The following is a 23959-nucleotide window of genomic DNA, read 5'->3' as shown; positions in this document are numbered from 1 at the left end:
GCGTATAGAAGCAAGTTTCCCTCAGTAAGAAACCAAGGTTTATCGAACCAGTAGGAGCCAAGAAGCACGTTGAAGGTTGATGGCGGCGAAGTGTAGTGCAGCGCAACACCAGGGATTCCGGCGCCAACGTGGAACCTGCACAACACAATCAAAGTACTTTGCCCCAACGTAACAGTGAGGTTGTCAATCTCACCCGCTTGCTGTAACAAAGGATTAGATGTATAGTGTGGAAGATGATGTTTGTTTGCGAAGAACAGTAAAGAACAATTGCAGTAGATTGTATTTCAGATGTAAAGAATGGACCGGGGTCCACAGTTCACTAGTGGTGTCTCTCCCATAAGATAAATAGCATGTTGGGTGAACAAATTACAGTTGGGCAATTGACAAATAAAGAAGGCATAACAATGCACATACATATATCATGATGGGTACTATGAGATTTAATCATGGCATTACGACAAAGTACATAGACCGCTATCCAGCATGCATCTATGCCTAAAAAGTCCACTTTCAGGTTATCATCCTGATGTCTACGGGTGCTTCTATTCTTGTAGACAGTGTTGGGCCTCCAAGAGCAGAGGTTTGTAGAACAGCAGCAAGTTTCCCTTAAGTGGATCACCCAAGGTTTATCGAACTCAGGGAGGAAGAGGTCAAAGATATCCCTCTCAAGCAACCCTGCAATCACGATACAAGAAGTCTCTTGTGTCCCCAACACACCTAATACACTTGTCAGATGTATAGGTGCACTAGTTCGGCGAAGAGATAGTGAAATACAAGTGGTATGAATGAATATGAGCAGTACTAACGGCGCCAGAAAAGTGCTTGCTGGTGTGCAGTTGATGGTAGTAATATTGCAGGAAGTAAAGATGCAGTAAAACAGTAAACAAGCGATGATTGCAGTATTTGGAAACAAGGCCTAGGGATCATACTTTCACCAGTGGACACTCTCAACATTGATCACATAAATAAATAAGTTCTCTTCCTTTGTGCTACATATACTCTTGTTTGATAATGAACACCATTCGTTGTGTAGGGCTACAAGAGCACCTCAATGCCGGAGTTAACAAGCTCCACAACATTCGGCATTCATGTTTAAGTAACCTTTAGAGCATAATAGATCTTTGCAACTTAAACCGAGTACTAACATAGCATACACACTGTCACCTTTACACTATGAAAGGGGAATAAATCACATCAATACTATCATAGTAATAATTAACAAAGGATTAGATGTATAGTGTGGAAGATGATGTTTGTTTGCGAAGAACAGTAAAGAACAATTGCAGTAGATTGTATTTCAGATGTAAAGAATGGACCGGGGTCCACAGTTCACTAGTGGTGTCTCTCCCATAAGATAAATAACATGTTGGGTGAACAAATTATAGTTGGGCAATTGACAAATAAAGAAGGCATAACAATGCACATACATATATCATGATGAGTACTATGAGATTTAATCAGGGCATTACGACAAAGTACATAGACCGCTATCCAGCATGCATCTATGCCTAAAAAGTCCACTTTCAGGTTATCATCCGAACCCCTTCCGGTATTAAGTTGCAAGCAACAGACAATTGCATTAAGTATGGTGCGTAATGTAATCAACACAAATATTCTTAGACAAAGCATCGATGTTTTATCCCTAGTGGCAACAGCACATCCACAACCTTAGAATTTTCTCGTCACCGTCCAGATTCAATGGAGGCATGAACCCACTATCGAGCATAAATACTCCCTCTTGGAGTTACAAGTATCAACTTGGCCAGAGCCTCTACTAGCAACGGAGAGCATGCAAGAACATAAACAACATATATGATAGATTGATAATCAACTTAACATAGTATTCAATATTCATCGGATCCCAACAAACACAACATGTAGCATTACAAATAGATGATCTTGATCATGATAGGCAGCTCACAAGATCTAACATGATAGCACAATGAGGAGAAGACGACCATCTAGCTACTGCTATGGACCCATAGTCCAGGGGTGAACTACTCACACATCGATCCGGAGGCGATCATGGCGATGAAGAGCCCTCTGGGAGATGATTCCCCTCTCCGGCAGGGTGCCAGAGGCGATCTCCTGAATCCCCCGAGATGGGATTGGCGGCGGCTGCGTCTCTGGAAGGTTTTCCGTATCGTGGCTCTCGGTACAGAGGGTTTCGCGACGAAGGCTTTAAGTAGGCGGAAGGGCAGGTTAGGGGGCGTCACGAGGGACCCACACGCTAGGGCCGCGCGACCAGGACCTGGGCCGCGCCGCCCTAGTGTGGCGTCACCTCGTGGCCCCACTTCGTATCTCCCTCGGTCTTCTAGAAGCTTCGTGGAAAATAAGCCCCTGGGCGTTGATTTCGTCCAATTCCGAGAATATTTCCTTACTAGGATTTTTGAAACCAAAAACAGCAGAAAACAGCAACTGGCTCTTCGGCATCTCGTCAATAGGTTAGTGCCGGAAAATGCATAAATATGACATATAATGTGTATAAAACATGTGAGTATCATCATAAAAGTAGCATGGAACATAAGAAATTATAGATACGTTTGAGACGTATCACGCTCCCCCAAGCTTGGAACAAACCAAGGGCATGCCAATACTGATGATGAATTACTCCTTCGGTGGTGGTGCATCCTTAATAAGCTTATCAACCAGTTCCTTCAAATCATCAATCTTGTAAGTGAGAATACGAATCAACTCCTTGTTATGATTAATATTGTCCATGAATCTATCAAACTGTGAGTCCCAGCTCTTGGAATTATTCCCCCATCCTTCTTCGAACTCAGAGCTTCCTTTCCCTGCATGGTTAGAACGATCGGGAGATGACGTCCTCTCGGCCAGGATGTGATGTGGAACTCCTCCTCCAGTGCATATCTGTGCTCCTCTCTTGAACTTGAGAGGGTCTTCCACCACTCTCATGCTTGCGATGATGGTGCGAGGAGGTGAGCTTCGGTCTTCTTCCTCTTCCTTTTCAGCTTCACTCTTGACTTTATCCTCCGGCTTGGTGTTTCGGAGATCATCTTTCGGCAGCTCCTTGCCCTTGTTGTTGTTGGTGGACACCATGATGCCTCTAAAACCTAGAACAAATCCTGGCAGAAACAGAGTGAAACGAAAACACGACGAGAACACGATATACGGACCTCGAGGGATCCGGGGGATTATATAGCAAAAAGTTTCGTAACAAAAAGAAGAGAACAAGGCGAAACCGGTCGGAAAGGGGCTCCAGGGCGCCCAGACCATACCTAGGCGCGGCCTGGAGCTGGCCCGCGCCTAGGGGTGGTTTGGTGCCCCTGGGCATCTTCTCGTAGCCGTTTCCGTCTCGTATTTTTTCATATTTAGCAAAAACAGAAAAAACATAACCTGGAAAGCCTAACGCGAACTGCTGTGCGCAGATTGCCGTGGGAGTTGGAAATCTCTGTCGTGTAACTTTTCTTCAGTTCCCCGGCAACGACGCCAGAAAAAGTCTTTGCTGAGCGCGGAGTTGATGAAGGAGAATTTATGCGCAACGTTGAGTGGAACCCCAAGAGGAAGGTATGATGAGCACAGCAGGAACTTTTCCCTCAGTAAGAAACCAAGGTTTATCGACCAGTAGGAGAAAAACGTTCTCTCCCGAGGTGTTGCGAACCAACTCGTGGCAGGGCGCACTGCCAGCGTCAGCAGCAACGTGGAGACCTGCACACAAACAACCAAGTACTTTGTCCGCAACTTTCAGCGAGGTTGTCAAGCTCATTGGTTTTGCTGAAAATAAAGGATTAAACGAACCGTGTGGAAGAAGAATTGTTTGCAGAGAACAGAACAGGAAAATGTTGTAGAAGATTGCAATTAAAAGAATAAGGATCGGGGTCCACGGTTCACTAGAGACGCCTCCCCAATAAAATTAATATGCTGGGTAAACAAACTACAGATGGGCAATTGACAAACAGAGATTCTACGCTAATGGTTGGTGCAGAATACATGCTATGAAAGTATGCGGGCATTACAACAATATACATAAACCGTAATCCAACTGCATCTATGACTAATAATCTACCTTCAGGATTGCATCCGCGATACCCTCCAGTATTAAGTTGCAAGCAACGGACTATCGCTTTAAGCAATGTGTGTAAAGTAAATGATGAAACTACCCTTTAATAGAACACCATCGTTTTCTCCCTGGTAGAACCAACACATCTACACCGTAGAGAACAAGGTCACTTCCCATGGTTAAATAGAGGCATGAACCCACTATCGAGCATAAATACTCCCTCTTGGAGTCGCTAGCATCTACTTGGCCAGAGCATCTGCTAGAAACGGAGAGCATGCAAGATCATAATAGCATAATACATAATCTCAACCAAAGCAATCTCTCTATAAACCGGATCCACCTCAAACCAACATGTAACAATTACAAATAGATGATCTTGATCATGTTAGGTAGCTCACAAGATCTATACATGAAGCAAGACAAGGAGAGGATAGCCATCTAGCTACTGCTATGGACCCATGGTCCCTTGGAGGACTACTCACGCATCACCTCGGATGAAGACATGGCGATATAGAGGCCTCCGGCGGTGATTTCCCTCTCTGGCAGGGTGCCGGGATGGACTGCAGAACCCTCCCGAACTAGGGTTTCGGTTGACGGCGGCGTCGGAACTTTTCGTGGATGGAGGCTCGGGTCCCTGGGGTTTTCCTGAAACGAGGAATAAATAGGCAGAAGGGCGGAGCAAACGAGGCGACGAGGCGCCAGTACATGGGCCATGCACGGCCAAGGGTGGGGCCGCGCCTGCCCTATGTACTGCCACGTGGCAGCTCTCCTGTGCATGTCCTTCTGGCTCTGTCTTCGTCCCGGAAAAATAAGACTCTGGGCTTTTTTTTCGTCCAATTCCGAGAAACTTTCATGTACAACTTTTCTGAAACACAAAAATAGCAGAAAATAAGAACTGTCACTGTGGCACTGCGTTAATAGGTTAGTCCCAGAAAATGCTAAAAAGTGTGAAAAAGTGCACATAAAATATATAAGAATTGTAACAAAACAAGCATGGAGCACCAAAACTTATAGATACGTTTGGGACGTATCACAAACTTTTTCTTACTAGAACTGTTACCTATTCGGAAACGGACTCTGCAGATTCCTGGAATTGCTCCTTAATGAATTCTTCCGGAGTCACCACTTGAATAATATCAACATCTTCATTATAAGAATCTCCAGAAATATAATGTTTGAGTCTTTACCCATTCACCACTTGTGTAGTATTATCCTTCAAGGAATCAATTTTTATGGCACTGGAACAATACACCTGTTCAATAATAAAAGGTCCTTCCCATTTCGAGAGTAATTTTCCTGCAAAAAATCTGAGACGAGACCGATACAATACAACTTTATCGCCTACATAGAACTCTCTTTTAAGAATTCTCTTATCATGCCTCTTTTTAACCTTCTCTTTAAAGATTTTAGCATTTTCATAAGCTTCACTCCTACATTCATCTAAAGAACTCAAGTCAAGCAACCTTTTGTTACCGGCTAGTTTGAAGTCTCTATTAAGTTCTTTCACTGCCCAGTAAGCTTTGTGTTCTAATTCTAAAGGCAAGTGACAAGCTTTTCCATAAACCATTTTGTAAGGAGACATACCCATAGGATTTTTATAAGCAGTTCTATAAGCCCACAAAGAATCATTTAACTTTCTAGCCCAATTCTTCCTAGATTTACTAACAGTCTTTTGCAAGATAGATTTAATCTCTCGATTAGATAATTCTACTTGCCCACTTGTTTGAGGATGATAGGTTGAAGCAATTCTATGATTAATATCATATCTAGCAAGGGTTTTTTCTAAAATCACCATGAATAAAACGAGAACCTCCATCAGTCATAAGATATCTAGGCACACCAAATCTAGAGAAAATAACATCCTTAAGCATTTTTAATGAGGTCTCACCATCATCACTCTTTGTAGGCATATCTTTTACCCATTTAGTAACATAATCAACAGCAACAAGTATGTGAGTATAACCTTCTGAAGGAGGAAAAAGGACCCATAAAGTCGAATTCACAATAGTCAAATGGTTCAATAAAAAGAGAATAATTCATAGACATTTCATTGTGTCTAGAAATAATACCAACTCTTTGGCATTCATCACAAGATAAAATAAACTTTCTTGCATATTTAAAGAGGGCACGCCAATAAAAACCTGATTGTAGAACCTTTTGTGCAGTTCTATCTCCAGCATGATGTCCTCCATAAGCACTACCATGACATTTCCTCAATATCTCTTGTTGCTCATATTCCGGAACACATACTCGCATAATACCATCCACTCCTTATTTATATAAGTGTGGGTCATCCTAAAAATAATGCCTCAAATCATAAAAGACTTTGCTTCTTTTGCTGAGTTGTAAATGTTGGAGGCAAATACTTGAAAACAATAAAGTTAGCATATATAATCAACATACCAAGGACTCTCACGCGAGGTCACTTTTATTGCAGCCAATTGGTCATTTGGAAAACTATCATTAACAGGAATATGATCATAAGAAATATTTTCCAATCTAGACAAATTATCAGCAACAGGATTTTCAGCGCCCTTCCTATCTACAATATGCAAATCAAACTCTTGTAAAAGAAACACCCATCTAATAAGTTTAGGCTTAGCATCTTTCTTTCCCATAAGGTATCTAATAGCAGCATGATCAGTATGAATAGTAACTTTCGAATCAACAATATAAGGTATAAATTTATCACAAGCAAAGACTACAGCAAGAAATTATTTTTCAGTAGTAGCATAATTCTTTTGAGCAGCATCAAGAGTCTTGCTAGCATAATGAATAACATTCAACTTCTTATCTACTCGCTGTCCAAGAACAACACCTACCGCAAAGTCACTAGCATCGCACAGAATTTCAAAGGGTAAATTCCAATCAGGCGGTTGAACAATAGGAGCAGTAGTTAAATCCTTCTTTAGATTTTCAAAAGGTTCCTTACAATCATCATCAAAAACAAAAGGCAGATCCTTTTGGAGAAGATTAGTAAGGGGCTTCGAAAGGGAGTGGTGTTTTGAAACATGGGTGCATATGCTCCCTATATTTTGAAAGGCATCTTATACATGTTTTAAATTTCAAAAAAATTGAAACAAAAAATCCGCACGTACATCTTTACGTGCTACACGCTTACAAAGTCGTTTCATAAAAATCGACTTATCATGTGACGTGTGTAAAAAAGACAAAATTCAGTGCTAAAAATAATGCTTTTCACAAGATAAACTTTCTCCTTTTTACATAGGTCACAAAAAATATTGGTTTTTCGTGAAACTTGACAAACATTCATATATTATGGAGATGTACATGTAGAATTTTTTGTTCAAATTTTTTGACATTTCAAAACATATTTTTTTGGTAGAGGGAGCATACGCACCCGGGAGCCAAATTGAATTTCCGGCTTCGAAATTTAAGAAAAATCTTTAATAAACCTTCTATAGAAACCAGCATGACCAGGAACACTACGAATACCTTTAACATTCCTAGGATAGGGCATTTTCTCAATTGCTTCCACTTTGGCTCTATCGACTTCAATACCTCTTTCAGAAATTTCATGTCAAGAACAATTCCTTCATTTACCATAAAGTGGCATTTCTCCCAATTAAGAACAAGATTAGTTTCTTCACATCTCTGCAAAACTTTATCAAGGTTGTGCAAATAATTATCAAAGGAAGTCCCATAGACAGAGAAATCATCCATAAATACTTCCATAATTTCTTCAAGTTCACAAGAGCCAATTTCATGCATAATTTTCCTGTAAAGCTCATACGGAATAACACTAGAACTTGCACCAATATCACATAAACCATAATAGCAATGATCACCTATTCTGACAGAAAGCACATGAACACTAGCTTTCTTGGATTTACTAGGATGTGAAACAATATTAGAAGCATCTTCATAAAATATAATATGTCCATCTTCTACATTTCTAGTAACCAAGTCCTTTACTATTGCTACCGCAGGTTCAATAGTTATTTCTTCATCAGGTTCTATAGCTTTCTTTTTTTACTTTTATTAACCACAGTAGTTACAATAGAATGTTCCTTTACCTTGACAGGGAAGGGTACTTTCTCAATATAAGGTTCTGGCAAAAAAGTATCAGCAGTACAAACTTCAATATTTCTAGCAGGAACACCATTAACAATATCCTTATAAGGTGCATGATACTTGTTCCACTCCTTTTTGGGAACATCAAGATAAGAGGCAAAAGCCTTAAAACAATTTGCAAGAATTTGAGAATCAAGACCATAAACAACACTAGTATTACGAAAGTCATCAGTTTGCATAAAATATTTAATGCATTCATAATCATAATTAATACCTGACTTTCTTCCTTTACCATTCTCCCATCCTTTAGTATTTTCCTGAATGCGGTCGAGAAGATCCTATTTAGCTTCTTCCATACGTGTAAATAATCCAGAACGAGAAGCATCCAATAAATCCTTATCATGAAGAGAAAGCCTCGCATAGAAGTTATTAGTAACAATATTACTGGGGAGCTCATGAATGGGACATTTGAGCATTAGTGACTTCAATCTCCCCCACGCTTGGGCAATACTCTCTCCATGTTGATGCCAGAAATTATATATTTGGTTTCGATCTTTGTGAATGTCACTTGGAGGATAAAATTTAGAATTAAAGAGAGGTACAATTTCCGCACATCCAATAGATCGGCCATTCTTCAGCATCTTATACCATTCCGTAGCTCTTCCCTTAAGTGATAAAGAGAATAATTTCCTCTTAACTTGGTCTATTGAGATACATGCACACTTGAACAACTTGCATAATTCATGTATAAAGAGTAAATAATCGTCCGGATGGACAGTTCCATCTCCATAACACCAATTATTCATAACATATTCAACAATTTTCATAGGTATTTTAAAAGGATCCTGAGCACGCGGTGGTTCATCTACTACCGCAACAGTGGTAGTAGTAATTCCAAATAGAGAGTCAAATGGAGACGCCTCCATAATGAAATAAATCAGTAGCAGACAGAAACAAAAATAGCACTTACAGTAAAAGTTACCTTTACCAATTCCACTCTTCAATAGCGCTTCACTCACCGGCAACGGCGCCAGAAAATAGTCTTGATGACCCACAAGTATAGGGGGTGTATCGCAATACTTTCGATAAATAAGAGTGTCGAACCCAACGAGGAGCAGAAGGTGTTGACGAGCAGTTTTGTTCGAGGATTCACTGTAAACACTAGCAAACAGGTTTGCATGGGTGTTTGATATTGCAGATAAATAAAGTACGAGTAAATAAAATGCAGTAGTAATAATTGCAGCGAGTGGCCCAATCCTTTTTAGAGCAAAGGACAAGCTGGTTGTTTTACTTATGATGAACAAACGTTACTGAGGACACACGGGAATTATGTCAAGTGTTTTCGCTTCACATAGATGAATAATATTCAATGGTTTGGTAAGTGCTGTGTGGGTGAACCTATGCTAATGCACTACCTCGTACTTGGACTAATACATACTTGTGATTATACCTCTTGCAAGCATCCGCAACTACAAGAAAGTAATTAAGATAAATCTAACCACAACCTTAAACTTTGAGATCCTACACTCCCTCGTGCACCGGTTTCCTAACGGGGGTTTGGGTTTTGTCCTCTCGCAACCCCACAATTAGTAGCCAAATACACAATGCATTCCCCTAGGCCCATAAAGGTGAAGTATCATGTAGTCGACGTTCACATGATACCACTCGAAGAATAACACCACAACTTAAATATCAAATCATTGCATATTACTCAACACAGTTCCACTACTAACATCATGACTTCTCTCATGTCCTCAAGAACTAAACGAACTACTCACGAGACATCATATGGATCATAATCAGAGGTGTTATAATGATGAATAACAATCTAGACATAAACTTAATTCAATGGTTTTACTCAATTGCATCAACTACAACAAATAATCAACACCGGGAAAGTTCCCCTGTGAACTAGACAAGTATCAAACCCAATATGTTACAGCGGGACGGCGTGGAGGCGGCGGTGATGATGGTGCTGGTGGTGGGGATGATGGTGATGATGATCCCGATGAAGTCCAGCTCGATGGCGGTGACGATGGCGACGATCTCCCCTCTCCGGGAAGGAATTTCCCCGACAGATTTCAGCCTGCCGGAGAGCTTTTCTCCCTCTCTGGTTCTCCGCCCCGTAGCGGCAGCGGAATATTTCTCTCGTCGTACCCCAGACCTTAGGTTTCCCGAGGGGTTAATATACGCGAGGGGCATCGTTAGAAGTGGGCCAGGGCGCCCAGACCATGCCGCGCCTGGGGGTGGTTTGGAGCCCCCTTGGCCCATCTCGGCCTCCCCTTCTGACTTCCTCCGTAATCTGGAAAAATATGATTTTCTGTATCTATGCTGGGAATTGTTGGTCTTCAGAAATATGGTGCCTTGACGGTCCGTTTTCCAGCAGATTCCTAGCTCCGGTGGTTATTTCTCCAATAATCATCAAACATGCAAAAATAGATGGAATGACATAAGTATTTCCTCTAAATATAAAATATATCAATGAATAATAGTAAATTATGATATACAATAGTGATGCAAATTGGACGTATCAATCAAACACTCGTTGGAGATACTTCGCATAGGCAGTCGTTGCAGCAATTTTGTGAAGAGGTCAATTGAAACTTTAACCAAAGAACAAGTGGAGATGGTCGATCCTTGCCATCGATAACGAATAGGTGGTCGACTCTACTCATGCGCTACAATAGGAAGTGGTTTCAAGAGAAAGATGACTAGTGGAGGAGGTCCGAGGAAGAAGATGACTAGTCCTATGAATTTGTATGACTAGGTTTAGATGATGCTATCAATTTGTGTGACTTTATATGCATTATAACTTATCTTGGGTTAATGTTGTTATTTATGAATATGCTCAAATTTGCAAATTATGTTGAAAAAAAGTTTGCTCCACTAAGTTTTTGGGCTCCGGTTCTAACGCACAAAATTTAGAGAAGCAAATATGAGAAGTTAACTTTTTGGGAGGCGTTTCCTCCTCTAAATTATTGGGGATCTGCTAGAGATGCTCTAAGACGGCTGGCTCGTCCGCTCACTGGTTTAGAGCATTCCAACAGGCGCCCAATAATGCTGCGCGCTAATTTTTTTGTTGGACACTAGTTTTGTTGTGTTTAGACTGGCGGCAACATTTTCACATGTTAAAAAATAGCGGGCTGCCAGAACGCTTTTCCACACTCCTAAAAATATGGCGCCACAAACACTATTCAGTACACACTTTTTTTTTTGAGGAACACAGTACAAACGCAGACGCTCACATACACGCGCATACACTCACCCTTATGAACGCACACACGCACACCCTACCCCTATGAGCACCTCCGAAAGACTGAGCCGGCGGATTGGATCTTGAAATTGACGAAGTCACCACAGGCGCCTCGCTGTCGACGGGAACGTCGCCTCCCACTGAATGAATATTCCGCCTTTATGAGACACACAGATGTCAAACCTGGGGTTTGAACTCTGGTGGGCTGGGGATACAACCATCCTCCTAACCACCCAACCTCGGGTTGGTTCTCCTATTCAGTAGAAACTTCGATAAATCATAAGCCAAACATAGCAACTAAAATAGATTAAAAGGCGAATATAATAACGATAACTGTATTAGTTGTTATTAATTTAAATATGATTTTAATACCAAAGGATTACTCTTTTCATCGTAGCTCTGGCGACCATGGTCGCGACGGCTGCGCGCGCGGCGCCGCCACCCTGATCTCCCTTCTCCTACCTCCTCTACACCATCCGAGCCCAGATCCGGATTCCTCGTCGAGCCCTCCGGCCGTCCCTCCAACTGTCCGGCTCAAGCTTGTCTCTCGCGTCCTCACCTTTGACGTGCGAGCGCAGGGCCGACGCCGGCCGGATCTCCTTGCCCCGCCCCCTGCGCCGGCTGCATCAAGAACTGCAGCGCTGCTGCTCACCCCTCTCCCTTCCGCAGGTATGTAGGCGTGGGAGATGTGCTCGGTCCGGTCGCCCTCCGCGCCGTTGCCCCGTGTCCTGGACGGCTTGCTGCAGCCGCCTTCGGCTGTCCCGTCCGCTGTGCTGCCCGCAGGCGGCACGCTAGCGACTGCAACCACGGCCACGACTGCCCCGGCACTGGCGCCCGCCGTCATTCTTGCTGCAGCCGTCCTCGCTCTCCGCAGGTCCGACCCGTCCGTGGGTGGTCGGATGCGTCGGGCGCGTCGCTTCCCCAAGCCTGCATGCCGGCCCAAGCAGACTCGTCCCGCGGCCACCCCTGCAGTGTTGCCCCAAACTCCCTCGGCTGTGGAGGCTGCCCGCGAGACGCCCGGTTCAGAGCCTACTCCGCTGATGCCTGTGCATTGCCCTCCCCCCTTTGCCTTGGAGCTCGTCGCGGAGACGCCTTCACCAACACCTGCTGCTTGTCTGCTTGTGCCGCATGCCCAGGCTCCTGCGGCCTCTTGCTCCGAGGATGGTGCCATCACCAACCAAATGCACCATCATTGTTGCCCCGATGGGCTGCTCTACGACCCTTATGTGTTGGTGGAAGGACTTGGGTCTTTGTCGCTGCTGCCGGTTGCCTCGGGTGGCCATGCCGAAGTGTCTCTTCCTGCTGATGTTGTGCTGGCGGCTTCAAGCTTGCTTTTGGCTGCTTCTTTGAGCTCCGACGAGGACGAGGGTGAGGACAGCGACAACGATGAAGAGGTGGCTCCGCGTTCACCATTGCCTTCATCCAAAGGCGTTGTTTCTGGCTTGGTTCGCGACACTGATGATCTGCGCCATGATGTGCAGCCGCCTGCGGAGCCCTGCGGTAGCCTCTCTGTTGTTGACCCTCTTGGCGATCAGGATGGCTGGGTGCAGGTGGGTAGGGGCAGACGCCCCGACCGCGAGCCATCGGCTTTGCTTCAGAATGAAGGCCTCGAGCGTAGTCTCGCTTTCAAGTGTTGGGCTCGTGGGAGATGTTTTCGGTGCCTCGAGCGTGACCACCATGTCAACACATGCAGTGCGCCCTTCAGATGCATCCGGTGTCACCGTCCTGGTCATCGGGAGCGTTTCTGCCGTGCACGCTTTCCCGCCGCTCGTTCTCGCTCTCCAGACACTCGTGCTCGTTCTCCGGCACGTGCTCCCTTTCAGCAGAGCCGCTCTCCGCCTGCTCAGCCTTGTCGTTCCTCGCCGCCCCGGAGTTGGGTCGAGGTCGTGTGCCACTCGTCGTCTCCTGCAACATCACCGCCAAGGCCCTCTCCAAGGTGTTGTGAGGAGTTCAATGCCAACGCCAGTTTGGACTCCCGCTTGCAGTGCCAGCTTTCCTTGCTGCGCATGGAGCTCACCAAGTTGGTTGCTACGCACGTCGAGGAGGCGACTCGCCCCCTCCGCGAGGAGGTGGCAAGTCTCAAGTTGTTGTTGGCACATGTTGGTGATTCTTTGGAGCCGACAGAGGCATGTTCTTCAGGTGGACATGAGCTCGCCACCGTGCAGGTTTCACTTGCACTTGGCTCCGCTGAGGAGAAGTCGTCTGTGGTTGAGGAAGAATATCTCTACAGCTGTTTCTCTCCTCATGGTAGCCCCGGCCAGTCGCTGCAACCTGTTGTGTCAGCTGCCTTGGAGAGCGAGGGCATAGACGAGACCTTGGCTCCGGTGTTGCAGATCACGCCAGAGTGACATGAGTTGCGTGGTGATTCTCCTGCGGTGCTTCCGCTGGTGTTATGCTCTTTGGAGACTGATACGTCTCCGACGTATCGATAATTTCTTATGTTCCATGCCACATTATTGATGATATCTACATGTTTTATGCACACTTTATGTCATATTCGTGCATTTTCTGGAACTAACCTATTAACAAGATGCCGAAGTGCCGATTCTTTGTTCTGCTGTTTTTGGTTTCAGAAATCCTAGTAACGAAATATTCTCGGAATTGGACGAAATCAACGCCCAGGTTCCTATTTTGCCCGGAAGCATCCAGAACACACGAGAACCGCCAGAGAGGGGGCACATGCCCACCAAACCATAGGCCGGCGCGGCCAAGGGGGGGCCCGCGCCCCCCTATAGTGTCATCGCCCTGTTGACCTTCTGACGCCGCCTCTTCGCCTATATAAAGCCCCTGGACCTAAAACCTCGATACGAAAAGCCACGATACGAGAAACCTTCCAGAGCCACCGCCATCGCGAAGCCAAGATCTGGGGGACAGGAGTCTCTGTTCCGGCACGCCGCCGGGACGGGGAAGTGCCCCCGGAAGGCTTCTCCATCGACACCACCGCCATCTCCATCAACGCTGCTGTCTCCCATGAGGAGGGAGTAGTTCTCCATCGAGGCTCGGGGCTGTACCGGTAGCTATGTGGTTCATCTCTCTCTTATGTACTTCAATACAATAATCTCATGAGCCGCCTTACATGATTGAGATTCATATGATGATGCTTGTAATCTAGATGTCGTTATGCTAGTCAAGTGAATTTTACTTATGTGATCTCCGGAGACTCCTTGTCCCACGTGTGTAAAGGTGACAGTGTGTGCACCGTGTGGGTCTCTTAGGCTATATTTCACAGAATACTTATTCACTGAGTTATGATTTGAGTTGGATGTCTCTATGAAATTGTGGTGTGTTAGTACCTCCTGTGAATGCTCAAAGTGACAGCGTGGGGTGTTCATTAGTAGTTGGGAATGCATCTTTAAGGTTTGCCTACATGATGAATTAGTGTTCGTTATCATGCCAGAGTAATTCAGAGTAGCATAGTGAAGTGCTTATTTATATCTCTTTATGATTGCAATGTGTTTTGTATCACAATTTATCTGTGTGCTACTCTAGTGATGTTATTAAAGTAGTTTTATTCCTCCTGCACGGTGTAATGGTGACAGTGTGTGCATCCGTGTTAGTACTTGGCGTAGGCTATGATTATGATCTCTTGTAGATTATGAAGTTAACTATTGCTATGATAGTATTGATGTGATCTATGCCTCCTTTCTTAGCATGAAGGTGACAGTGTGCATGCTACGTTAGTACTTGGTTTAGTTGTGTTGATCTATCTTACACTCTAAGGTTATTTAAATATGAACATTGAATTGTGGAGCTTGTTAACTCCGACATTGAGGGTTCGTGTAATCCTACGCAATGGTGTTCATCATCCAACAAGAGTGTAGAGTATGCATTTATCTATTCTGTTATGTGATCAAAGTTGAGAGAGTCCACTAGTGAAAGTCTAATCCCTAGGCCTTGTTCCTAAATACTGCTATCGCTACTCGTTTACTGTTTTACTGCGTTAGTACTGCTGCGTTACTACTGCTTGTTTACTGTCCTGGGCAAAGCACTTTTCTGCCACCGTTGCTACTGCTCATATTTATTTATACCACATGTATTTCACTATCTCTTCGCCGAACTAGTGCACCTATTAGGTATGTTGGGGACACAAGAGACTTCTTGCTTTGTGGTTGCAGGGTTGCATGAGAGGGATATCTTTGACCTCTTCCTCCCTGAGTTCGATAAACCTTGGGTGATCCACTTAAGGGAAAACTTGTTGCTGTTCTACAAACCTCTGCTCTTGGAGGCCCAACACTGTCTACAGGAAAAGGAGGGGGCGTAGACATCAGAGACCTTGGAGGTGGCCATGACACCCCCGCCACCACAGTTGGAGCCTTGCCAGTCCCTCGCCTCTTTGGACTGTGGAGAAGTGTTGTCGCCTAGTTCTGAGGCTCTTTTTGCAAAAGAGCTTTGTGGCTTGCTCGCTAGTTTGGAGGCGGCTAGCCCTGGATATGACAAGGACATTGACTGCGTCTTGGCGGGAAAGGCCTCGGAGGATATGATCAGGAGGGTGGAGAAGTCTCTCAGGAAAGTATCTATCAGGAGCATAAGAAGGAAGAGAGCCGGTTGATTAGTTGTTGGACTCTTTGGTTGTCATGTCCTTTTAGTGGGTCTTCTTTGCGACATTGTGCTCTCGGATGTCGGTTCTAGTTGGTTTAGATGTTGCTTTCTTTTGATGTTGTTCTCTTGTGGGTGTGATGTTGGTATGGGCTTAGCCCTGCTGTTGTAGGTTTTCGCTCGATTTTCTCCAAAAAACTGAGCAACTTCTTCTTAATTAATAGATGAGGCAAAGCTTTTGCCTCCGTTTCAAAAAAAAAAAATTAAATATATGTAGACATGTTTTTTGTATACATATATCTGAACCTACAAAAACTAATATGGAACGAAGGGATTATCACTCAATTCATGTTGAATGCAACAATTCAACCGTGGCTGAAACCATCAAGTACAACTCCAACTATTGTGGGAGACTTTGGAGAACTTATAATGTTATTGCCTCTGTTGTTTTATCATGCGCAAGACTGGGAGAGGGAGTAGTTCAAGTGAGTAAGTGACCAATGAAACATGGTTACCTACTAATAAAGGAAGGAAGGTTTCTCCCCTAAATTTTCGTCCGTTTTTTATTTGCCTATATTTTTCGAATAAATTTACAGGTGATGCCACCGGTGAAGTAACATAACGCTTCGATTATACCGATCAATACTGGAGAAGATCTCTGTCGTACGGCTTGTGCTGGCGTTTTTTTAAAGGACGCGTCGTCGTGCGTCCCGCTGCAAAGGGCCGCAAATACATCAATCATCAATCAATGGGCCGCTGGCCATGTCCGTTCCATCAATCAAGGTTGCATTAGCCACACGCCCACAAGCAAGAATATGTTGTTCTCAATAGTCCCACCTCGCTCTATCATAACAAGTTTGACCAGTTTATATATGTTAACTTTTCTAAAATCAACAAGCTGGGTCAGTAAGATTGGATTAGAAACGAATTAAGGCAGTGGGCAACCACGGAAGCGAAGGACGGCGAGAGATGGAATAATACAACAGATACGAAATCAGACAGAGCGCCGGCAGCGGCCTGAACCAGGGGCTGAGTGAGAAGGCCCGAGCGATGAACGGCGGTGCAAATCAGAGGATGACGGGAACGGGCTGAGTAGGAGAAGGGGGGCGCGCGGAGGTGCATGAGAAAAGGAGGAGATAGGAGCTGACGCCCGACTGGATTGCGAGCCGCCATTAAACTCGCCTGGTGCGCGGCCGGGAGCATGGCGAGCGAGAGAGGCCTTCATCTGCCTCTGCCTCTGCTCCTCCTCATCCCGCAGCCGCGCCGCCAGATGAGTCGAGATTTCTGCTCACGGGGGATACGAGCGCCGACTTGGTATTCTTCGTCAGCTCAAGTATATTGCCGTTGCTTCGCATCAGGAACCCGATGTCGAGCTGGAGGCACCGGGGGAAGGGAGAGACGGAGTGGTGGCCGACTGCCTGATGGAGGCTGAAGATTGGCGAAAGCGCGGGCAACCTTGGCAGCGACGAAGGCTGTTGCGGACGTGGCCCAGGAGGACGGCGCGCCATGAGCTTATCGTAGGTTCCGATCTGGATCAGTGGTCTCGGGGAGTCGGGCTCTGCTCTAGGAGCACTCCAGACTGCTGCTCCATCCCACGCATGGCTCTGCTCCTATTGACCTGGACCGTGGTCTCGCGCCGGTTCAGCGTTGAGGTGTCAAACAGCGTTCAGCTCTGCTCCGATTAGCTAGGCAGCTAGCGCATGCTAAGTTCAGTTCTATGCCACCATATGAGTTCAGTACTAATGTGAACAGATTGTAAATAAAATGGGGCAGAGCTAGCTAATGTGAATGGAACAAAAAAACGGTGTATTTAGTTGGTGTTGGTGTGCTAGACGAAACTAAATGGATAGAAGATTTTGTAGTTTTCGTGAACATATATGTGACAAATTTGTGTACTTTTTGTGCATATAAATAGGAGAAATTGTCTATCTTCTGCATTGGTGTATGCATATGTACATACGAACTTGAATTCAAATCTAAAATATGTGTTACCTCTATCCTTAAAAGGATGCCCCAAGTTTGTCTAAGTTCCGATGTACCTATGAACTCTTTAGTATATAAATACATCTAAATTTAGACAAATTTTTGATATTTTTTTATAAACAAAGAGAGTATTTAAAGCACTAGAGTATTTAATTTTGGATTAATTTGGTTTTAATAGAGGATTTCATTGTACTATTTTGTTTTGAAAAATCGAACAAATAGAGATGTCCATGGATAAATGGGGGCGCGCCGTTGGGTACCTTGGCAATTTAGACACCCCAAATATTTTCTTTTTGTTCCAACTGATGGACAAATGTTCCATGTTGAGAGTTTGGTGACCAATTGATGAATCCTCAAAAAATGTTAAGTAAGCCACAACATGCTCCTGCTTTTATTAAAATTACAAATATAAATCAACCATGAAGAAAAAATACTACCTTTTAAGTCTTTTTTGCTTTGGTATAAAAACGGGAACGCGAAGAAATATTTTTGGATATATGAGTCCCATCATGAAAATTGGAATTTTCAGTAATGTAATTCTTCATAGCTAAAATAGATTTAATAAAAAAACAACTGTAGCAATGTCCAGTTTTCTCCCAGTGCAACGCACGGGCACTTTTGCTAGTCCAGATAAAGTTGCGATAATTATACTCCGTAATTATTTTTGACTGGAGGTAATATGAGAATCTAGTCGATCGTACGTGCAAGGATATGCTCCGTACCGTACATGGAGCAAGGATCCAGTTCAATACTCGCACTCGCACTCGCACGATATTTCAGCCCATAGTTCGTTATTGGGCTTCATCTTCGCTCCTTTGAACGATGACCAAGGATCGGCCCATGCGAAGCCCGATAGGGTTTTGTTTCTAGGTCTCCACATCCCTATATAAATGTCCGCTTCCTCCAACCTTCCCAACCCCTCGCTCTCGCCGCCGCCGCTGCCTTGCCCTCCGCGCCGCCGCAGCCATGGTTCGTTCTCTCGCTCGATCTCACAGCACTTTCCACAGCTTCCGTGTTCTCTGGCTTTGCTCTAACTCATGTCGGTCGTCCCTCTTTCTTTGTTTCCAGGTGAAGTACTCGACGGATCCCATCAACCCCACCAAGTGTAAGTTTCTTGCTCGGGTTAATACGTTGATCCGTTGTCGCCGAGTTATATTTCCGCAGATCTGTGGGTTTCTGATCTGTGCTTTTCTCGTTGATTCTTGCAGCCGCCAAGGCCATGGGCCGGGACCTGCGTGTTCATTTCAAGGTGAGCTCCCCCGACCCTGAAGTCGTGAATGCATTTATATTACCGTGAAAGGCTTTGCTCGTTGATTATGCTACTGTTATTCATCTCTTTGGTGTATACTGTAGTTTAGTTCCACGGTTCCCTGGTCTATAAGCTTTTAGAATCGATGATCCTGTAATCATGCGCTGCGTTGGTTCATGCTCCTTTGTATTGTGTGATATTGTTCGCTGCAGTACTGCAATTGGCATGCTCTAAACTAGGCAAATTGCAACAAATTAAAGTATGCTGTATGACTTTCCGTCATAAGTTTGATTTGCCTTGTACACATGTTCAAAATTTAGTTTCAGCAAAAACCTCTTTTAGCTAGCTTGCCATCGTAACTGTATAAATATGTCGAATCTTGTTTAGTCTAATTGAGCTTGTATCAAACGGCAATCTTCTATTGTATTAGCTGGAGCTGCATTCACTAGGACCCTGAAGAATAAAAGCAGGATGCTTTGCTCTCTGTAAACAGTGTCCCCGTAATCTTTAGGAATATCATTTTCATCGTTTTTGGGTGAACCATTAGACACAGTACTATGTGTTCTATATCTATTGGTTCAGTTAATGATGACACATTATGTCCCAATGTATGCTTATTACTGATAAATGTTGTGGTTTGTGGGAGATGCCACTACTCTTATGTTCCACTTCTGTCCTGGTAATCAGATTTAGTCCAGTTTCTGCCCAAGTTTCTTTTGTTTGTACCCTAAAGTAAAAAAGCAGGATGCTTTGCTCTCTATAAGCAGTGTCCCCGTAAGCTTTAGGAACATCACGATCATTGTTTTTGGGTGAACCGTTGGACACAGTACTATGTGTTTTATGTCTATTTGGTTCAGTAAATGATGGTACATTTGTGTTAAAAGATGTTTGCTGTAGGATTTGCCTTTCTTTTATTTTAACTTGTACAGAGTTCAGCACTTCTGTGCAGTCCAGTAATTGATAATTGGCAAACTTCTGTTGTTGCTGTTAGAGCTTCTTGTGCTTAGACCCTAAAGTATAAAAAGCAGGATGCTGTGCTCTCTGTAAGCAGTGTCCCCGTAAACTTTAGGAATATCAGTCTCATCGTTATTGGGTGAACCGTTGGACACAGTACTTTGTGTTTTATGTCTATTGGTTCAGTAAATGATGGCACATTTTGCACCAATTCATCATTGATGTTTTGTGTTCAGTGAGATGCTCTTCTTTTTGTTCCCTTCTGTACAAAACTGAGTAATTCTGGCAAAATCTAATATAGTTTTGTAGTCAGTTGAGTAGACTTTTGTCATTTGAATGTACGCAGTTTTGTGTTTCTTACTTGATGTATTGGTGGATGTGTTATTGTCATTACGCTAATTGATCGTTGTTGTGTTGCTATGAGTCTTAACTAATTTATTGATTGTTTATAATTGCAGAACACCAGGGAGACAGCGTTCGCCCTCCGTAAGATGGCACTGAACAAGGCTAAGAGGTACCTGGAGGATGTCCTTGCTCACAAGCAAGCCATCCCCTTCCGTAGGTACTGCCGTGGTGTTGGACGTACTGCACAAGCTAAGAACCGCCAGCCAAATGGTCAGGGACGCTGGCCTGCCAAGTCTGCTCAGTTTGTTCTGGATCTTCTCAAGAACGCTGAGAGCAATGCTGAGGTCTGTTATCTTACTGTGGCTTCTATGTTGGTTTTGATTAACTTTATTTGTCGTAATGCTTCGAATTTCTTCCCTACAGGTTAAAGGTCTGGATGTTGATGCTCTCTACATATCTCACATCCAGGTGAACCAGGCCCAGAAGCAGAGGCGTCGGACCTACCGTGCTCATGGACGTATCAACCGTAAGTTCTTCAGAGCACTTGCTTATATCTTGACAGTGCTTCAGATGCATTATGCATTGCTCCTAACTCTCTCTTACCAATTGCAGCCTACATGTCTAACCCGTGCCACATTGAGCTCATCTTGTCCGAGAAGGAAGAGCCAGTGAAGAAAGAGGTATGTTCTTTCTTGGCACCTTACGATATGCTTCTTTGTCAACACTGTTGCAATCCCCTGATGTGTCTGATCCTTGTTTGTTTGAGCAGGCTGAGTCCCAGATTGCACCCAGGAAGGCCTAGAGGAAGAAAGCTTGGCGTAATTGTCCGCTTATTCGTTAGAGCAGCTTGTAGCATCTGGTTTTGGCTGAGTGGAAATTTTGGCCTGTTATCATCTGTTATCTTCTAAATACTGCTAGATCATACTTTGTGAACCATTGATGACCCCCTTGTGTACCGGATCTAATCTGGTTGTGTTCTGGGATATTTTTCATATTGGTGTCTCCATATCCATCTTTAAGTTTAGAGGTCTGCTCCCACTCATCGGAGACCCTGTTTTGAGTGAATAACTCACTATTGAAAATCACTTAATATTACTACGTCATGGTATAGACTCTGGTGAAAGAGATAATATAAAATGCGCTGTTGGAAAGGCCAGCGAACCTTATAGTAGCAGAACACCGAAGATCCTAGCTCAAGGATCACTGGCAACGTAGCCGAGCACGGCCATGTTCATGGAGGTTAGAGCATCTCTAGCTGAGCACGTCACCGGCTCCCTAGGAAGCAAGCAAGCTGAATCGATTCAGGAGCTAGCTAAACTAGGCGTGTCCGTGAGTGCTAGCTCTGTGCTAGGCATGTCCATGAATCGATTCGATTCAGGAGCTAGCTGAATCGATTGAGGAGGTCCGATTAAACGACGATGCAAGTGCTTCATTAGTTTAGCAATTCGGCCGTGCGCCTCCCGCCGCGAACCTGCACCTGAGAGAGATGGGCAGGAACAGAGAACCAATTCGGCCGTGCGCCTCCCGCCGCGAACCAGCGCCCCGCCCCGCCCCAGCCCTGCTCCGCCCAGCTCGGCCGCGCCTCGGCCAGCGCCGGATCTGCTTCGCCCCGCCCCGCGCTGCCCAACGCCGTCGCAAGCTCGCCGGAATTTGGTTGAATTCCGGCGAATTTAGTCGTATTCCGGCGACTATACCGGCGGAAGCAGTTACCTCCTGCTGAAATTTCAGCGCGCCACGAGTATGGTTCGTGTTCAGTTCGCTATTTCAGCCCCTACAAATACAGGCCGAGTTGGGTTTTCGGTCTCGGACTGAAAACTTTTTTTCGGTTTTGGCTCGTTTACGGTGACTGATCTGCGCCATTTTCTGAACTGAACCCGTAAATTGGCGGTTATTTTTCGGTTTTGCCCAGTTTACGGGCTCTGTAAGAGATGCTCTCTTGTAGAGTTTGTAAAAATACAAACCGAAAAACTCGAGTTCAGTCTAACGAAAATGTGTTTACGGCTTGCAAAACAAATATTAGATAATCATCATTTTCTTCACAAAAACTGATCGCGCCGCTGCTTAGATCTCCACGTATAGACCGGCGGGCGCACCCCCGGCTACAGCCACGAGCTTGGGGATCAGACGAGAACAGTCGCGTATAGGGAAGAACCGAGGGCAGGTCCGGGCGGCGTGGTCGGACGCGGCCGTGATTGCTGCTGGGCTTGGCCATGCAGCTCCAGATTGATGCTAGCTCAAAATTGATGCTGCCGTGCTGCTGCTTGGCCGCGCATGCAGCTGCTAGCAGCTCCTGCTTGGCCGCCCGCATGCCACCACGCCGCGCGCGTTGCTGCAGCTTGACCGTGTATGCAGCTGCCACCACGCCGCGCCATAGCCACGAGCTTGGTCGTGGTCGAACAATTTTAGCAAACCAGCTAAAAATCGGTGGCTGGAGACGATTGTACAGACGGCGACACTGGAGGAGCGGTGAGAAATTCGTTCAGTTTTGGGGCGGTAAACTACCCTTCGGTCTGTATTAATAGAGGTCGAGTGTGAACTTTTTTGGGCGCCTGAAAAAGTTTTTCGGGCCAGGCAGCGAGTTCAGTCTATGTTCTGCGACACTTTCAACCCGAACGTGTAAATCGGCCGGAAAATACGGTTCTGGCGTGGTTTACGGGCTCTATTAGAGATGAGCATTTCTAACAGAGCCCGTAAATCCCGTCGGAACTGAACTTTTACGGCGAATTTACGGGTTCGGACGAATCGTGCGCAGAACAGAGCCCGTAAACATGGGCCGACCCGTAAACGAAATTCAGGGGTCTAAGAAATCGAGCGGACGCCCCGTATTAAAAGGGTCCGCGGAGGGGAGTTCGGTTCACAAACCCTACTCCACTTCGCTGTTCCTCTCCCTCCATCGCCGTCAGTCGCCAGCTCCGACGAGCAATCCACATAGCCCCAGCCACCGATCCGAAGCCCGCCGCCACGCGATGGCTTACCGTGGAGGCTCCGCCGGCCGTGCCGCGGGATTGGGCGGCGGCGACTCGCCGCCGCGTCCGCCTGTCTTCCGCACCGAGGCGGAGCGGTGGAAGTGGAACAAGAGCGAGGGCGCGCGGAAGCGGAGCGCTCGCCAGTGGAGGAACTGGGGGCTCACGCCCCGAGGGAAGCTCGTGCGCTTCGCCAACCAAGACGAGGGCTCCTCCTCCGGGCAGTCGAGTCGTGTGATACGTCTCAAACGTATCTATAATTTCTTATGTTCCATGCTAGTTTTATGATATTACCTACATGTTTTGTTCACACTTTATATCGTTTTGATGTGTTTTCCGGAACTAACCTATTGACGAGATGCCGAAGGGCCAGTTGTTGTTTTCTGTTGTTTTTGGTTCCAGAAAGGCTGTTCGGGCAATATTCTCGGAATCGGACGAAATCAATGCCCAACATCTTATTTTTCCCGGAACCTTCCAGAAAGTCAAAGGGGGACTAGAGGGGAGCCCTAGGGGCCCCACACGTGTGGGCGGCGCGGCCCAGGAGGGGGGCGCGCCACCTAGTGTGAGGAGGCCCCGTGGCCCCTCCGACTCCGACTCTTCGCCTATTTAAGCCCTGGTGA

The 23959-nt window shown here is 45.3% G+C and overlaps 1 protein-coding gene and 3 non-coding genes across 4 annotated transcripts; all 4 read left to right on the top strand.

The window, feature by feature from the left end:
- The first annotated feature begins 18686 nt into the window (after positions 1-18686).
- LOC127300422 (large ribosomal subunit protein uL22z) lies at positions 18687-21368 on the top strand. The gene is made up of 7 exons (XM_051330525.1): positions 18687-18797; positions 18897-18933; positions 19037-19077; positions 20490-20720; positions 20800-20902; positions 20989-21056; positions 21146-21368. The coding sequence occupies exons 1-7, from the start codon at positions 18795-18797 to the stop codon at positions 21176-21178; spliced, it is 516 nt and encodes a 171-aa protein (XP_051186485.1). The 5' UTR covers positions 18687-18794; the 3' UTR covers positions 21179-21368.
- On the top strand, positions 19538-19676 carry LOC127304955 (small nucleolar RNA snoR74). The gene has a single exon (XR_007853616.1). It is a non-coding gene; the product is annotated as a small nucleolar RNA snoR74 (small nucleolar RNA).
- Positions 19812-19951, top strand: LOC127304954 (small nucleolar RNA snoR74). Its single transcript, XR_007853615.1, has one exon. It is a non-coding gene; the product is annotated as a small nucleolar RNA snoR74 (small nucleolar RNA).
- Positions 20096-20234, top strand: LOC127304953 (small nucleolar RNA snoR74). Its single transcript, XR_007853614.1, has one exon. It is a non-coding gene; the product is annotated as a small nucleolar RNA snoR74 (small nucleolar RNA).
- Positions 21369-23959: the final 2591 nt, after the last annotated feature.

This window comes from Lolium perenne, chromosome 5 (assembly GCF_019359855.2).
Source record: "Lolium perenne isolate Kyuss_39 chromosome 5, Kyuss_2.0, whole genome shotgun sequence".
In the NCBI taxonomy this organism is placed as follows: Eukaryota; Viridiplantae; Streptophyta; class Magnoliopsida; order Poales; family Poaceae; genus Lolium; species Lolium perenne.
This window is presented reverse-complemented; position numbering and strand designations above follow the sequence as displayed.